This window comes from Trachurus trachurus (assembly GCF_905171665.1).
Source record: "Trachurus trachurus genome assembly, chromosome: 17".
Lineage (NCBI taxonomy): Eukaryota > Metazoa > Chordata > Actinopteri > Carangiformes > Carangidae > Trachurus > Trachurus trachurus.
The window spans coordinates 11,664,831-11,679,877 of NC_139900.1; the positions used below are offsets into that span (position 1 = coordinate 11,664,831).

The window sequence follows — 15,047 nt, forward strand, 5'->3', positions numbered from 1 at the left end:
CTTAACGGTGTGTCTCTAAACTATTAAAATGTTATCAGTTACCAGCATCAACATCAGTTATGAGAAGCAGGAACTTATCGATTATTGTGCGTCCTTAATAAATGTTGAAATATGCTGCTGTCCCTCATCTTAAATTGGTGAACTTACTGTACATGTATTTTCCCTTCAGGGGTGTTTAATTGTGACTTTTTTTTTTGGATCCGAATTGTCTTGTTTTGTCCAACAAACAATTTAATTTTGAACTCAGATTTTAAACTATAGGTAAAGGCAGAGAGTAAAAACAACTGAGAGTTGGATGTGAGGAGTAATAGTTTACTTATGTGTTCATACCTGCCTGCTGATACATTGATGCTGTCTCAAGAAAAACTCGGAAGTGAGAATTTGCTGCTTCATGTCATAGAATATGTACAAAAACAAGACATGTGAAGAAAGATGCCACCTCGGGCCCTTGTACATTATAACGGACACATTTTCAATATTTTCTCATGTTTTGTAGAAAAAATGTTTATTGTCTCAGTTGAAGAAAGAATTGGCAGTTGATTCGATAATGAAAATAATCATTAGTGGGCAGTCCTACCAGTATATTTAGTGTTTTTCTCTCTAGTGTCTTCACCACGGCTGCTGAATTATTTACCACATTGCTGATGTTTAGACTGAGGGAAGCAGCCAGTGTCACTAATGTGGGGTTCCTCTCTCTCTCTCACTATGTCACCGTCAGTGTCTCTAGTGTCACATCTCTCTCTGTAGCACATCTCTAAACCTTTTTTTTTTTTTTACAGTCGTGATTCTGCAGTTCGATGGTCTCCTTCATCGGTGTTAAGTGGGTTAGATAATTGTTGCTATCACTCAGTTTTTTACATTGTACAGGAGAGGAGGATCCCATGCCAAACTAATCCGGGCTTTAGTCTCTGTGAACTCCAGTAGTCATCAAGGCGCAGGGGGTTTGAGCTCGACTTGAAACAGCCCAAGGTTAATGGCAGAGCTCGCAGAGGCTTATGCAGCCCTGAGCTGCTCATGAAACGCAGCGAATGTGAATGCCTGAACTGGCGAGTGCCCAAATACCTCTGTAATTATAGTCACACCCTCCTCGCCTCGTCTCCGGGCCAGATTGGAGTCCTGTCAGCGTTTGTTTTCTGGTCTGGTCCCGGGCTGTCCATACCGCTTTAATACCCCCGATACACTCGCCCCCTTTACACCGCCGTGCTCACTGTGGGCTGCTCAATTCTCCCCTTTCAGCTGGCTGAATGACAATGCTGCTGCATGCTGGCGATCTGCTGACTAATGACGGACCTCTCACTGGCCTCAGCTGTGCAGCAGTGTTGGAAAAACGATACCTGTCAACACTGTGCCATTACTTGGGATCAGCAGAGGTTGTGAAGGTATCCGAAGAAAGAAAGAAAGAAACAAAACGTTGGGTTTCCTTTTTTAAGAGCTGGTCGTCTCGTTCATTTGTGATTTAGAGCTGAAAACAAGTAACGAGTCGACTGACCGAGCTCTGTCTGGAAATACAAGTGGTATGTGTGATTTAAATGTGCCCTGCTGTCTAATGAAGTTTCAATAATTTAATAGTAAGGTAGTGTTTATGTATGTTTGAATCCCCAAAGGCACGATTAACTGCATGTTTAGTCACAAAGTGAATTAGCATGAAACACAGCAGGGGTACACCTTACAGTTGTTTTCATTATAGATTAATTAGCTGATTTTTCCCCCCTTTGATTTGTTGTTATGTCAACTAATTATCTAAAAAAAAGGCATTTAAATTTCTTAATGCTCAAGGTAACAACCAACTACCACTTTAAATCCCTATGATATTTAATTAATATTGGCGATGAATAGAGAAGAGCAGAAATTCATCATCATTAAGAAACTGAAACCAATGAAAGTTAAGTGACAGTTCATCAATAATTACAATATCCAATCATCTCCATCTGAAAGGCTATACAGGGTCACAAGGAAGCTGTGACGCTACATTGAGACTCGTTGGAGGCCGCTGCAATTAACAAACTTACTTATACACAAGGATGAACTGAGAGGTCAAGGTCACTGTGTCCTCCACAGGCCACGTAATCGTCCCACATGAAAGTGATGAATATGAAATGCTGGACCGTGCCCGCTGTCAGGTCGACGTCTGGTTAATTGAAGGCTTACAGTTTGTCATGATCCATTTAGCCGCAGCAGCGGTGGTGGTGGTGGTGGTTTGTTTTCAGTTTTGCGTCATGCATTGATTGTGAATCGTCGATTGAGTTGAAATTGTTGAAGTTGAAATTGAAAGGAAGCCGTTCACATTTGTGTGTTTTTTTTTGTGCTAAACCCACTTCCACATCCCTGGTTGGTCCACATACCAAACCTCTTGCTAACTCTGCATGTGCTGCACACAAGGTAGTATGGTGTGTAGCTTAACTGCACAGGATTATGGCTTTGTAGCCGCACAAAGACCTAAATGACAGGACGGCTGCCTGCATGGACACAAACGCAGCTTGTGAATGATGCACACTCTTGTCTGGAAACAAGCCACTGATGTGTTTTAAACAAGTCAGTGTGTTATGTTCCAAGCAAAAATGTCAAACATTTGACAAAATGATAAATGTTCATCCACAATAACTATCAGTAAGGATAATTATCGGCCTGATATTGGCCAAAATACACAGATAGCATCACTAGCGCCAATTATAATGAGCCAACACTGCCTAGATTTTGCCCATTCTCAGTCCGTTTGCCCTCTGAGTTGATTTGAAACAATAATAAATGTCGAATTTTGAAGAGTCATAACTGTTCTTTCTTTAGTTGAGATTACAGTAGCTCTGAGAGCAGCGCATTTATGCTGCGGCTGCCTCGGAGGAGAAAACTTTTTTTCTTTTTTTAAAATCATTAGCGGTGCTTATTTATTAGTCCACACTACATTTTGGTGCCTTCAGTCCTCTCTGCCTCGCATCGTTTCAGGAAATAACTGGGAAGGTTTCAGAATGTTTGTAAAGTGAAAGCCTATTTTCTAACAGACTTGATGACACCTGTCGTCTTCCTCCCGGCGGTTTACGCCGAGGGAACCACCACAGATTATTGTAAAAGGTTTGAATGTGCGAGGCGCGATCCAAAAACGCTTTTACACAGCAGAAAATCACGTTGCTTGATCCGAAACTGTTTAACACTACAAAAAGCCGAACCATGGCATGATAATGTAGTGATAACGTTTTTTTAATCCTCGGTTAACCGGGTAATAAATTCATAACCGGATAGTAGATTGCCTACTCGGGTAACCGTGCACATCCCTAGTAATGATGACGGTTATATTGACAGTTATGTTATTTTGTTAAGTCAGAGGCAGAGCAACAATGTTAAATTCATATTTACTCACTATAACGTAGCCTTTCTTAACGGTGTTTCTATAAACTATTAAAAATGTTATCAGCATCAGTATCGGTTATGAGAAGCAGGAACTTATCGATTATTGTGCATCCTTAATAAATGTTGGAATAAGCTGCTGTCCCTCATCCTAAATTAGTGAACATATGTATTTTCCCTTCAGTGGTGTTTTATTGTGACTTTTTTATATCTGAATGGTAAAGGTCGACACCGCTATTATATACATCCATATGTACTGCAACTTCAAGCATTGATTTAGTAGTTTCTATAAAATGTAAAGAGTATGTGCTTGCTTTGCCCAACCTACCGTCCAAGGTCAAAAGATATTTCATTTATCATCGTAGCAGATAAGAAAATATTATCATTTGAGAAGCCTCTGTTCGTCAACAAATCGAGATCCAAGGATGGAAACTCTCAGAACATGTGTTGGATCGAGTGCTGGGTATCGCTACTGATTTCCTGAATCGATTCGATTCCGATTCACAAGGTCCTGATTCGAGTAATTTCAGTTTTAGTATCATGTTTTGCATGGTTATTAAAGAGATCCACAGAACGCTAATGCTGCAAATTGTACAAGGAATGATCTCTCTTACCTGGTGCATTATTGATAATATGAATGTTTAGGCTACATTAAAAGTTGACCCAAAAACAGTTACATTATGCACATTTATCTAACATGAACCACTCCTGAAGTTTAACAGTGCAACTCTTAAGTACAGTTTCATATTTAATTTCATATTCATAAATAATCTAACTAACTCACAGGAAATGGCAAACATAAAAATATCAATCTGAGGATTTATAGTAGTATTTAGACTAGTTGGATCTCTTTATGCGTAGCAGACTGATACAATCCAGTTACATTCATAAAATTCCAGCAAAGGGGCATCTTGTTATCCTCGGCAGCAAAAATAATATCTGTTAAAAATCAGTTTGTCAAACCGGTCCTCGTGTCTGCTGAAGGAAACAACCTGCAGATTGGAAGAAATTCCCAGAAATGTTCAGGAAAATTTGAGCCGCAAGGTGGTTCAGCATACTAGGTAGAAGTGAACAGGACTTCTTGGTAGTTTGAACATTTACTATTATTATAAATTGTAGTTAAGGTGGTATATTGAATGCATGATTGTGAGTAATGGGGCCGTCCCATTCATTTTGGTGGCAGGCAACATGACACCTTATCAGTGGCTCTCAGATCTCTTAATAGTAAGTGAACTCGGGGACTTTCATCGGCCAGAGAGAGAGAGAGAGAGAGAGAGAGAAGCTGTTTCTGTTGAACCGGAGCACAGAAACTTCTCTGGAAGAGGGTCTTATGACTGAAAATCTTCATGTGACGAGATAACTGAGTGACACATGCCATGATGTCGGCTTCAGCAACGAGAGCACGTTTTTTTTTTTTCAGCTGAGCGTTACTTTTCTCGGCTCCACTGCACTGCAGGCATCCGTCCGTCCACACACACAGTGCCCCCGTCGACGCTGCCGCCGCATGTGTTACTACACTGACTCGAACCACATCAGAGGGAAGCCTGGTTACACTGATGAGTAGGCCAGAGTGACAACATGCAGGAGGGGTGAGGAGGGAAGGGGAGGGGGGGGCGTTTTCCTCCCAGAAACTTTTGAAGAGTCCCTAAAGCTGTGATTCATGCTGCCTTGTGTAGTTGTTTCCTGCCTGTTTTTTTTTTTTTTTTTTTTTGGTTTAAAAGGTCGCGCTCAAGAAGTGGAATGGAAATTTCATTAAAAAAAATCCCTGATTACTGAGTTCCACTTTGTTAGTAAGTTCGTACTGTTTCAGACACCGTGACTCCTCTCTGGGGAGCCGAGAGGTGACTTTCTTCTAAACACGCTGTGTGTGCACTCACTGTAGCTCTGGTTTCCTCCGTGATGCAGAGTGTAGACATTGACGTTCGCCAAAAACTCCCGGCCTATAAACACTAGCGTCTATGAAGGATTGTCATTTTCATCGTTTCACCTGTATTTAAAAAAAAAAAAAGTCCTCCCCAGTCCCCAGTGCCTCCACGCCACCTGTTTACACCAAGTCTGAAGAAACGCCAGGCTGCTGCTGCCGGTGCTTCACCCAGACTGTGATGTGGCACAGTTCAGTGCTTCCTCTGGGATTTTTTAAAAAACACACACACGTACACACCAGAGCAGTAAGAAAACACCTTGATGAAACGTCGGATATTTTATTTATTCATTTTCAAAATATCAAGGTACATAACAGCCCAAACAATTGCCCCCTCCTTCCCACCCCCAGAGCAGGTTGGGGAGAAAAAAAAATGGTGAAAGCTGTACTCTATAACAACAGTTTCTATGGCCATCCGTGACTGTGATAAAATTATACTTAAGACAAATAAATATTCAAACATAATCAGGATATCGAGGTGTCATGAGCGTCCTCTCCACTGTGTGATAAGATCAAGAAATGGTTGCTATATCTGATGGAAGCTGTCTGTTGTCCCTGACAACTCAAATCATTTTTTTCCCCACATATAGGGGTATTTGAGAGTCCTGTGAGCCAGGCTTCAAAACTTGGGGATATATCTTTTATTCTAGACTTTAAGAATAATTTTCTTAGCAGTAACCATCCCATACATATCCATAAACCTCAGACTAGAAGTGGAAAACGTTGCGAAACGTCGGATAATTCAACATGCAGCGTCAGTCGGCACCGTCACATGGTATTGTCAACAGGCCAGCGTGTAGTGAGAATGTCAGCGCTGAAGAAAAGAGATTTATGAACAGAAACTACCATGTGGTGTTAAACTTATGGGCTATAATAATAATAATAATAATCACCTTGTTGACGTTGTGTATTGGTGAACCAAGCGCCGTCCAGTGGATCGAGACACTTGAGGAAGTTTAGAAAGAAACGGTAACCGGTAGATTATTATTGTGCATCTGATCTGACCCGATTATGAAGTTACTAAGGATCTGAGGGCAGAGGATGTTGTTATGATGCCATGTAAATTCCTTTGAGACAAACTGTTTGTAAAATGTCACAGCTTGGGGGACGCCACAAAAAAAAAAAAAAAAAAAGCCCTTCTCATTGGTCTTGTTGTCTTGTCTCCTCCAGGTGCATGATGACCGTACTGTGCTGTAGCTGTCGCAGCTAGTCAGGTGCCGCACCATGGCCAAACCTGGGAGCGACAGAGATGGAGCCATGGTGGATAAGCAGGCGGGGAAGAAGGTACGAGAGCAAAAACAAAACACATCAACTTGAAGTGCTTCAGCTCACGTGTTTCCTCCATCCTATTTTAACTTGTCATGGTTGGACACTTAGATATTTGGTACAGATTGAGATCCAAAGGTCATCCTTGTTGTTGTCTGTAGTGTGGTGTTTTTCTGTCGACACAAACACTGCTTTTAATTTGTAAAATTTAAAACACCGCAGTAAAACGGTGTCTTACTCAGATATAGAACGACTCTGATGACAAGATGACGTCTGCTATTCCAGCAGCTGTTTTTTAAGAAAAGGACTATCTGACGGAAGCACTTCCTCCCTCCTGCTCATTCAATCAAGCCTTTTTTTTCTCTCTGGTATGAGTGAAACATGAAATACAGTAATATGCAAACCCCACATTAGTGCAACTTGTCTTATCAGTCACAGACTCCCGCTTTCTCTCCTGTCAGACTGTTGAAGCGGTCGACATCATCTCCTCTGACGGTGAGCGTTTTTCAGACCGTCTCAGATCTGTCTCAGCTGTAATTCTTGGTGGTTTGACAGATTTTATCCCGGGTTCATTTTTGCAGTAGAGACGTCAGAGATGCTGTGAGGTTATTTTCACTTTTTTTTTTAATATATAATTTCCTCCGTGGCTGCAAAAAACAACCGAACAGCAGCAGCCATCTGAAACTCCTGCAGCAGGTGATGCTGGGCAAACCAAACTGACTTGAGTCTGAAACAGGCTTGAAAGACACAGTGGTCGAGCAGCATTCACACTACAAGCGACCCATAATGCAACACTCTCTGTAGAAGTGTTGTCCTAATACTGTCACCGTTTTAAAAAGACAAGTTTAAGATGCTTTTTTTTTTTCTCTAAACATCATCTCCAGGGAAAAACCACATCCCTTCACTCTGGAGACAGATAAAAATGTTTGAAGCTGTATTCGAGGACATGTTCAAAGTTTTCACAAGTTCAAGAGTTCATGCGCAGTTTTGAAACCATGACGATTCCCTGTCACCCTCCATTTAGAAACTGTTTGGTCCGCATTAGCGTGATCGTTAATTTTCGACTTTGAAAACAGCAGGTGGTAGGACAGTCTCCCTTTGAGGCTCTGGATCCCAAACCATCGCACATGTGACTTACATTTGAGTGCTTCAGTCATCAAGTGCGAGCAATACTAATGAGTAAATGTACCAGTATCCTTCAGAGACAGCGTCATGTGATCATTTCAGCAGTTTTGATTATTCACTCTTTATGTTTTTTTTTTTTTTTTTTGTCTGTACATCCTTCAGTGAAAAAATAGCTGATTTTGTCAGTGTGTTTTTTTGTCTTTGCGTATTTCTGCACCTGGTCACTTATTTGCTTCGTCATAGTGACAAATCTTTTCTTGCACAAACATTTGCATAGGAGTTTTTTCAGATACAATCACTCGGGCGCTTTCAGTCTGAGAGGCATGTTGCTGACAAACAACTGCGATTTGATCAGATAATTTAAGAGTATTAATCTGCACGGGGTGGAGCAGAAGTTGACTCGTGCTTATTGCCTGTCCTTTTTTTTTTTTTTGATGCAACGAGCAAACTAACCGAGGAGGACCGTTCATTAAATATTGACTTTTTTCATGCGCTGTCCTGGCTTGACATAAAACAAGCGAGTTTGTTTTAATCCCCCCACCCCCAGACACTGCTTGACTATCTTTATCTCTATAAATGAGAGAGACAATCTACATCTGCTTTTATTTTTAAGGCCGAAGTGCCTCTCATCCTAACTCTCCTCCACTTTCAACACCGCCAGACACTCCAGCTTTGCACAGCTGGCACATTGCTTCACCGAGATCAAAGCAGCGCCACACTGCAGACATTTTTCCTCTTGCCAGAAATGTATTTTCCTACACTAAAGTGCAGCTCACTAAAAAAAGTAATGGTACTGTAAAAAGCTTTGTATGCAGATCAGGGTGCGAGAGCTCAATAAGTGGAACTGTAAGACACTGTGGTCGAACAGATAGACCGGTGTTGCTTTGATGCAAATTCAAGCACTGGAGTATTCCCCTCCTCACTCACCACTGCTGCTGCTGCCATCATTTCAGGATTTTCTGTTGAATCCAGATAACCTCCTCCATGCACATGCAAAACTAATTTGAAATGTTGCCATGAAAATAAGTTGTATTCATGAAAGGAAACTGCAGCTGCAAGAGGGAGAAACCAAAATGTAACATCCTCTGTGTTTTCTGAAGTGGGACTGTTTTCATCTTAATTATAAGACCCAGGCTTTGGTCAGCAAAAGAAATGGAGCAAACCTTAATGTGGCCGCACTTGGTGTTGTCATTAATCATTTTCAGGCCTTTTTTATTTAATCTAATCAACCGTTACGTGAGAGTCTTGAGTGCTCAGACCTGCAGTTTTGTATTTTGTTTTTACTTCTACAGCTGAGGATCTGAAGTCTTGTTTTGTATTTTAACATCTACGTGTGATAATTGTCACACCGCAGCAGTCGACTTCTTTCTCTCACATGTTTTTATCTCTGTGTTTAAGCAGAGAAAGTCGCTGCTGATCTTTTACTCTTCACTGGGCAGAGACCGTGCCTAGGGACTAGGATTTTAGTGAGTCATCCCAGCAAAAACCTGCTGCCTGCAGGACCCAGACAATATGTTGCAGGGACACAACGCAGCCTGTAATGTAGTCGTGTGCACTTTATGTTAGTGTCGTGTTTTTTTTGTTTTTTTTGTTTTTTTTTTAGCGAGCTGAAATAACTGCCCACATGCTAAACTTGACCGATTTGCTCTCGTGCACACAGCTGCCTCTTTTGTGACTGTCTTGTTTACACACACACACACACCCCTCACAATATGGCCACACCTTTTGCTTTTTTTTTTTTTTTGCATGTCATGTCTAATTGTTGTCGTGTCTTATTGTCGTCTCTCTCTCCGACAGAGCAAAGACAAGTTGTCCCCTTTCACCAAAACTCCGAAGCTGGACCGGAGTGAGTTGCTGGGGAAGGAAGGGAAAGCCAAGTCTTCCATGAAGCGCAAGCTCTCCTTCACCACCAGTCCGCCCCGGACAGAGGAGCGAGACTCAGACACCGGTAAGGACTGTCAGCGACGCTCCTCCCTCCTCCTCCTCCTCCTCCTCCTCCTCCTTCAACAGCCATGCTGCTGGCTCGCTGCCATGTCCTCGCAGTGCCCCCTGGTGGCCTGATGTTGAGCCTTGTCCTATACGCAGCAGCGTCCATAGGGTCAATGGGTTTAGATCTGTTTGGCAGCCTGATCGTTCTGATGAAGTTGTGGCCCGTTTTGTGGAATAAGAAGGAATAAATATTTAGTTTTATTTTTATTTTTTTTACTTGAACTTCCAAATCATTTAGGTTTGTGATATTTAAATCCAAATGAATACAATGAATTGATCCATACAGACTCGTAGTATTTGTGCAATCAAAGCCTGGCACATCTTATTCCTTTAGTGCTATTGTCGTCCAGAAACACATTAGTGAGCTGAAATGACACGTCCCTTTATTACAATGCATAAAACATAATTTATGTCCAATTCCTCTTAGACCGTCCTGATGCTGTAAATACCCTCTCGTCCACCGATGCAAAATTATTGACCTCAGTAAATTCAAACAGCAAAAACACAGTACATTTAAATAAGGATTGTTGGTCAGGGGATTCTCTGTGGGGAAATACTGAGAAATATTTTTGGTTTTGATCTTTTTTAATGGAATTTCTGGACAGAAGTAAAACTTGAATACAATGTCCTTCTCCTTTTTAATGCCTGATAGTGTCCATTCAGTTGATATCCGACGTGCTATAATAACAGCTCTGTGTGAGATTAACTGCTTCTCTTAAGTGCTCAGCTCCACGTCGGGGACGTCGTGCCTTCGTCTGACCTCTTTTATTTATATAAATAGACTTTTTTTGTTTGTTGCTTTCATCATCTAGTTGGATGTTTCTCTGTATGTTTACATCGGATCTGAGACCTGAAAATAGTTAATTTGGTCGTGCAGACGTAATTACAGTATATGAAACACAGTAATGCGTTCCACAGGCTGCATGTTTGCCTTCATCTCCCTCTGCAGAGAAAGAAGCTCAACGTAATGATTTTCATTGTGTGGTCCTCCTGCGTCATTTTAACAGACAGGAACCATCAATTTCCAATTCACCGAGTATAATTTATGTCGCACACAGGTTGTAAACCTTAAACTAGCATGGAGGGTGGTTTTTGCAGCTTTTTTTTTTGTCCCATAGTGCCTCTGGGGTCCTGTCTGTGTGTAGGGAAGTAACGAGTCCGCTGACTGACCACCTCAGACTGGATCTTCTCTCTCCGTCTCTTGTTGTGTTGCCATGACTCATAATCTGTGCGTGGAGTGAGAGTCTTCTGCCTTTGTGCCTGTCTGTATTTTCAGTACATGCGAGATGCGGAGGGTGAGAGAGAGAGAGAGAGCGAGAGAGAGAGTGAGCGTTAATGCAGTGCTTTCCCACCCTTCCACTCCCTCCTCCTCCTCCTCCTCCCCCCTCCTCTCCCCCTCCTCTCTGCTTTGCACTGTAGATGACTCAGACCCAGGCCAGTCGAGTGAGACCTGGGGAGAGAGATTAGTGCCTCCCTGCAGGATATACGCAGGTAATCGCTGCAGCCCGATCCCCGCGCCCCCCTCCCCCGCCCCCTCCCCCGTGTCCTCTTCAAGTCTCATCACCCACTTTTTTTTTTTCGCCGCTGTAAACACACACACACACATACACACATGCACGTGTGTGTGGTGTTGTTTTTTTCTTCTTCTGCATCTGCCCCTGTTACAGCTCACGCATGTCTGTGTTTGGTAACAACTGACCGACGGAGACTGTAGGGGGCATGGGGAGGGGAGGTGGCGTCTGCACTTGGCTGGCTTAAGAGAATGCTGTCTCTCTCTCCTTCTTTTTAAAAAAATATTTTATTCTTTTTTTTGTCTCTCTTTCGAACCTCATGCTTGTCATCTGTTTCTTCACGAGCTCAACAGATACAAGGGGAGGAGGAAAAATGTGGCTGTGCCGATCAAACTGCTGCTAGAAATGTCTTTTCTTTCTTTCCTTCTTTCTTTCTTTGGACCCTTTTCTAAACAAAAATGTATCTTCCTTGGTTTTTCTTGCAGATAAAGATGGACCAGACAAGAAGAAGGTGAAAAAGGAGGCTGGGGGCAAGAAGTCCCAGGCTCCCAACCTTTTGTTTGGGTATCCTCTGTCAGAGCGCAAACAGATGGCTCTCCTAATGCAGATGACTGCCAACAGTCCAGGTTTGTGTGTGTGCATCTGCCCTCTCACCTCGACCACATCCTCAACATGGCTCAGGGAATATTTACTGTCGGATGAGTCATGCTCCCGAATGTTTTCAACAAGCTTACGCTGTAATATTTCAAGGTTGAGAATAGGGCAATGTCTAATATTTAATGTAGCGGCTCATCTACAGAGAAAAGCTGCTGCTGCTATTTTTAAAATCTTTTTTACAGTTACTGCGTTGTTGCTTTCCAATATCAAACCAGGCTTAATGACTCAGGTTATTTACTTTTCTTTTAAATGAGATGTTCTCAGTAGTTGTAAGTCGGTGATTAATAGCTGCTGGAAATAAACGGGCACGAGTTCGCACATGTTATTAGGTTTCTAGTAAAACCTGTCTTGGAGCTGTTGCTCAATCTCGTGCCATGCTTGTTAAAGGAACAGTTTGAGACAACTGTAGACTTTGGCTTCCTGTAGACTCAGTATTTTGGGATGGTGAAGTTCCCCTTTTTAAATGGAGGGCAAGGTTTGTTGTGTTTCCTGTTGGCAGCGGCGCAGGTTTCCTGCACATCATGAAACATGATACTTCTCTCAGCTGTTTTATCGAGCTCCAGAAAGTCTGAGACATTTCCAAGTTACTAATTGTTTGACCTTTCAGCACTGCAGCTTCTTTGTCTTCCCCTCTGCTTATTGGCTGCACGTGTGTCAGCTCTGTTACCGTGACTTTTTCCACGAGTACCACTGGTGCTTTTAGGAGCGCCAGGACAAAATTTATAAGCGTGAAACAGTGTGCTGCACAAACATATTCGTAGTTCTCCCATCATGACTGTATTACTGATTTTATTTTAAATGAGAGTTTTTAGGCAAGCAGTCTCTGCATTTACCTCTAAAACAACTCCATCTCACAACGTTCTGTTATTATCTCACAGCGTGGTGAATGTGCAGGTCACAACTTGTCCACCAGAGCATTTTAGAGTTGTTGGATTGTGTATTTGATGAGTTAAATGAGGGAAACCAAGTAATCCCATGAGCCTCCATAGCGTAGCTCTGAGCAGCTCACGGCTCTGCTCCGCCGTTCTCAAAATAGCTTGCACCGACAATTAAAGGTAACAAACCTACTCCTATGGCAATGGGCCAATTTGCCAAAATGCTGAACTATCCCTTTAAAGAGCAGATATATTTTTAGTTAAACTGTGTTTTTTAGGCATGGCAGCTTTATTTATATAGTGCATTTCATACCAAGGGGCAACTCAATGTGCTTTACATAAAAACAACATTTAACAGTAAGAATTGGAGACAGGAAAAAAAAACAAGACACAAGAAAACTAGAGACACCAAATAATAACTTATCTAATCTAAGCACAAGATATGGGGTCAGTGCATTGTTGTAAACAAGGGACTCCATATGTGCCTATGCTTCCTCTCAGTGCTGCTAGGACTGTCGGCCACCTCTGGAGGCCGGTCTCTGTAGTCGGGCCTCTTACCCCGACTGAACCACATCTGCACAACCTCCTTGTCATCAAACTCCTCCAAGCTCGTTCCCTCTTGACTCCTTCTAATCAGGTCGTCCACCGAGTCCACATGTAGGGACCATCTGACATCAGATTTAATCCTCCTCTGTGTACGAGAAAGAGTAGGAAAATAATATTTCAGCTTTGAACTCATGGAGAAAACATAATTTATGATGAAACACAGCGAGGACCTGGGTTGTGCTTTGTAATCAGAGCAGCAGGGGTCGGCGATTAGCGTCATCTCCCCGTCCACATCTTCATGGACCGATGCTCCTCTTGAGTCACATCGGTGTCACACCCAGTTCTGAAAGCACCGAGGCATAAGATGACTAATCAATTTAAATGTTTTTACTGTATAATCAAGTTGGGGGTGTGTGTGTGTGTGGAAAAGCGCCTGTTGGTCTTCCACCAAATCATGATTTAATCTGTCAGTAAGCTTGTTAACACAGTGGAGAAGTGAAGAAATCCAGCTCCCTGGTGCAGTAGTCTTATTAAGTAGTCTCTCTAAACCAAATAAATAGATAAATAAATGAATGAACGATAATGTATTTTATATTTACAGTGATACACCTTCAGCATGATGATACGTTATAGTTTTTCATTCCCTTCACTTTTATTAAATCTTTGTCTCTAGTGCATGATGATTTTTAAAAGATAAATAGATCTTAAAAAAGTGGAAGAACATTTGCACGTCGCGCTGGTGCTCCTAGTTATTAAAATTCAAAGCACTGTCTCCAAAAATCTTCTTAAATTATCACTAACTGGTCGCAGTCTGAGCTCTGTACGTGACTCTGGAGATCATCAACACATTTGGTATAAAGATACTCGTCTAACTCCTCACTAGCACCTTTTTTAATGTATCGAAAGCACTTTCAGTTTCCCAGAAAAATGAGTTTCAGTGTGATTGCTCAATTCAATCTGACGGTTTTTGCCCGTGCAGGTTCTCTCAGCATGCGGCAGACTTTTAGCTCTAAGCATCAATTAAGTCCTTCTCTCTCTCTGTCTCTCTTTCTCTGCCTGTGCACAGACTCCACGCCCAGTCACCCCTCTCAAACAACCCCCGTGCAGAAGAAAGTCCCCAGCAGCGCCTCATCCCGGCAGAAGGACAAGGTCAACAAGAGGAACGAGCGAGGGGAGACGCCCCTGCACATGGCAGCCATCCGGGGAGACGCCAAGCAAGTTAAAGAGCTCATTAGCTTGGGAGCCGATGTAAACGTCAAAGACTTTGCAGGTACGACGCCCCGGGAGGTGATATTCAAACGGCTTTCATCGCGTCTGTGTGGCAGCTATTAATGACATGAAGCTGACGAGCTAATGATTCACCGTTAATATCTCATGATGGGATTACAGTATCAAAAACAGACTGCAAATTATTACCCTCCGTGCACATGTTGTGGTTTTTTAGCATCGTTTAACTGTCACGATTTATTTTTTCCATTTTGTCTTCATCTGCCTGATTTCCTCACACAGATCGCTGCTGCTAACACGTGAATTTTTAAAAAGTGACTGTGACCTATCGAAGAAAAATTAAAAAGTCCTATGAATTTTTCAAGCCTCTCAAGTTGTTTCTGTTTTTCCGCCCTCGCCAGGCTGGACCCCGCTCCACGAAGCCTGTAATCTGGGTTACTACGACGTGGCCAAGGTCTTAATATCAGCGGGGGCGGAGGTGAACACGCAGGGCCTGGATGACGACACGCCGCTCCACGATGCTTCCAGCAGCGGGCATAAAGATGTAAGAGCTAAGCCTGAAGGTTGTCCTGCCATAATAATGTAGGACTT

At 42.4% G+C, this 15,047-nt stretch overlaps 1 protein-coding gene across 4 annotated transcripts in view; it reads left to right on the forward strand.

The window, feature by feature from the left end:
* Nucleotides 1-15,047, forward strand: part of ankrd12 (ankyrin repeat domain 12) — a 41,476-nt gene that overhangs the window by 16,223 nt on the left and 10,206 nt on the right. For 3 of the 4 annotated variants that reach the window (XM_083991817.1, XM_083991820.1, XM_083991818.1), the window contains exons 2-6: nucleotides 6,431-6,544; nucleotides 9,449-9,599; nucleotides 11,637-11,777; nucleotides 14,296-14,499; nucleotides 14,858-15,000. In XM_083991817.1, coding sequence (XP_083847943.1) covers nucleotides 6,485-6,544; nucleotides 9,449-9,599; nucleotides 11,637-11,777; nucleotides 14,296-14,499; nucleotides 14,858-15,000 — 699 coding nt within the window. In that variant the 5' untranslated portion in view covers nucleotides 6,431-6,484. Of the gene's footprint in view, nucleotides 1-1,354; nucleotides 1,515-6,430; nucleotides 6,545-9,448; nucleotides 9,600-11,636; nucleotides 11,778-14,295; nucleotides 14,500-14,857; nucleotides 15,001-15,047 lie in introns of those variants that run through there. The other variant, XM_083991819.1, reaches the window with a different exon arrangement.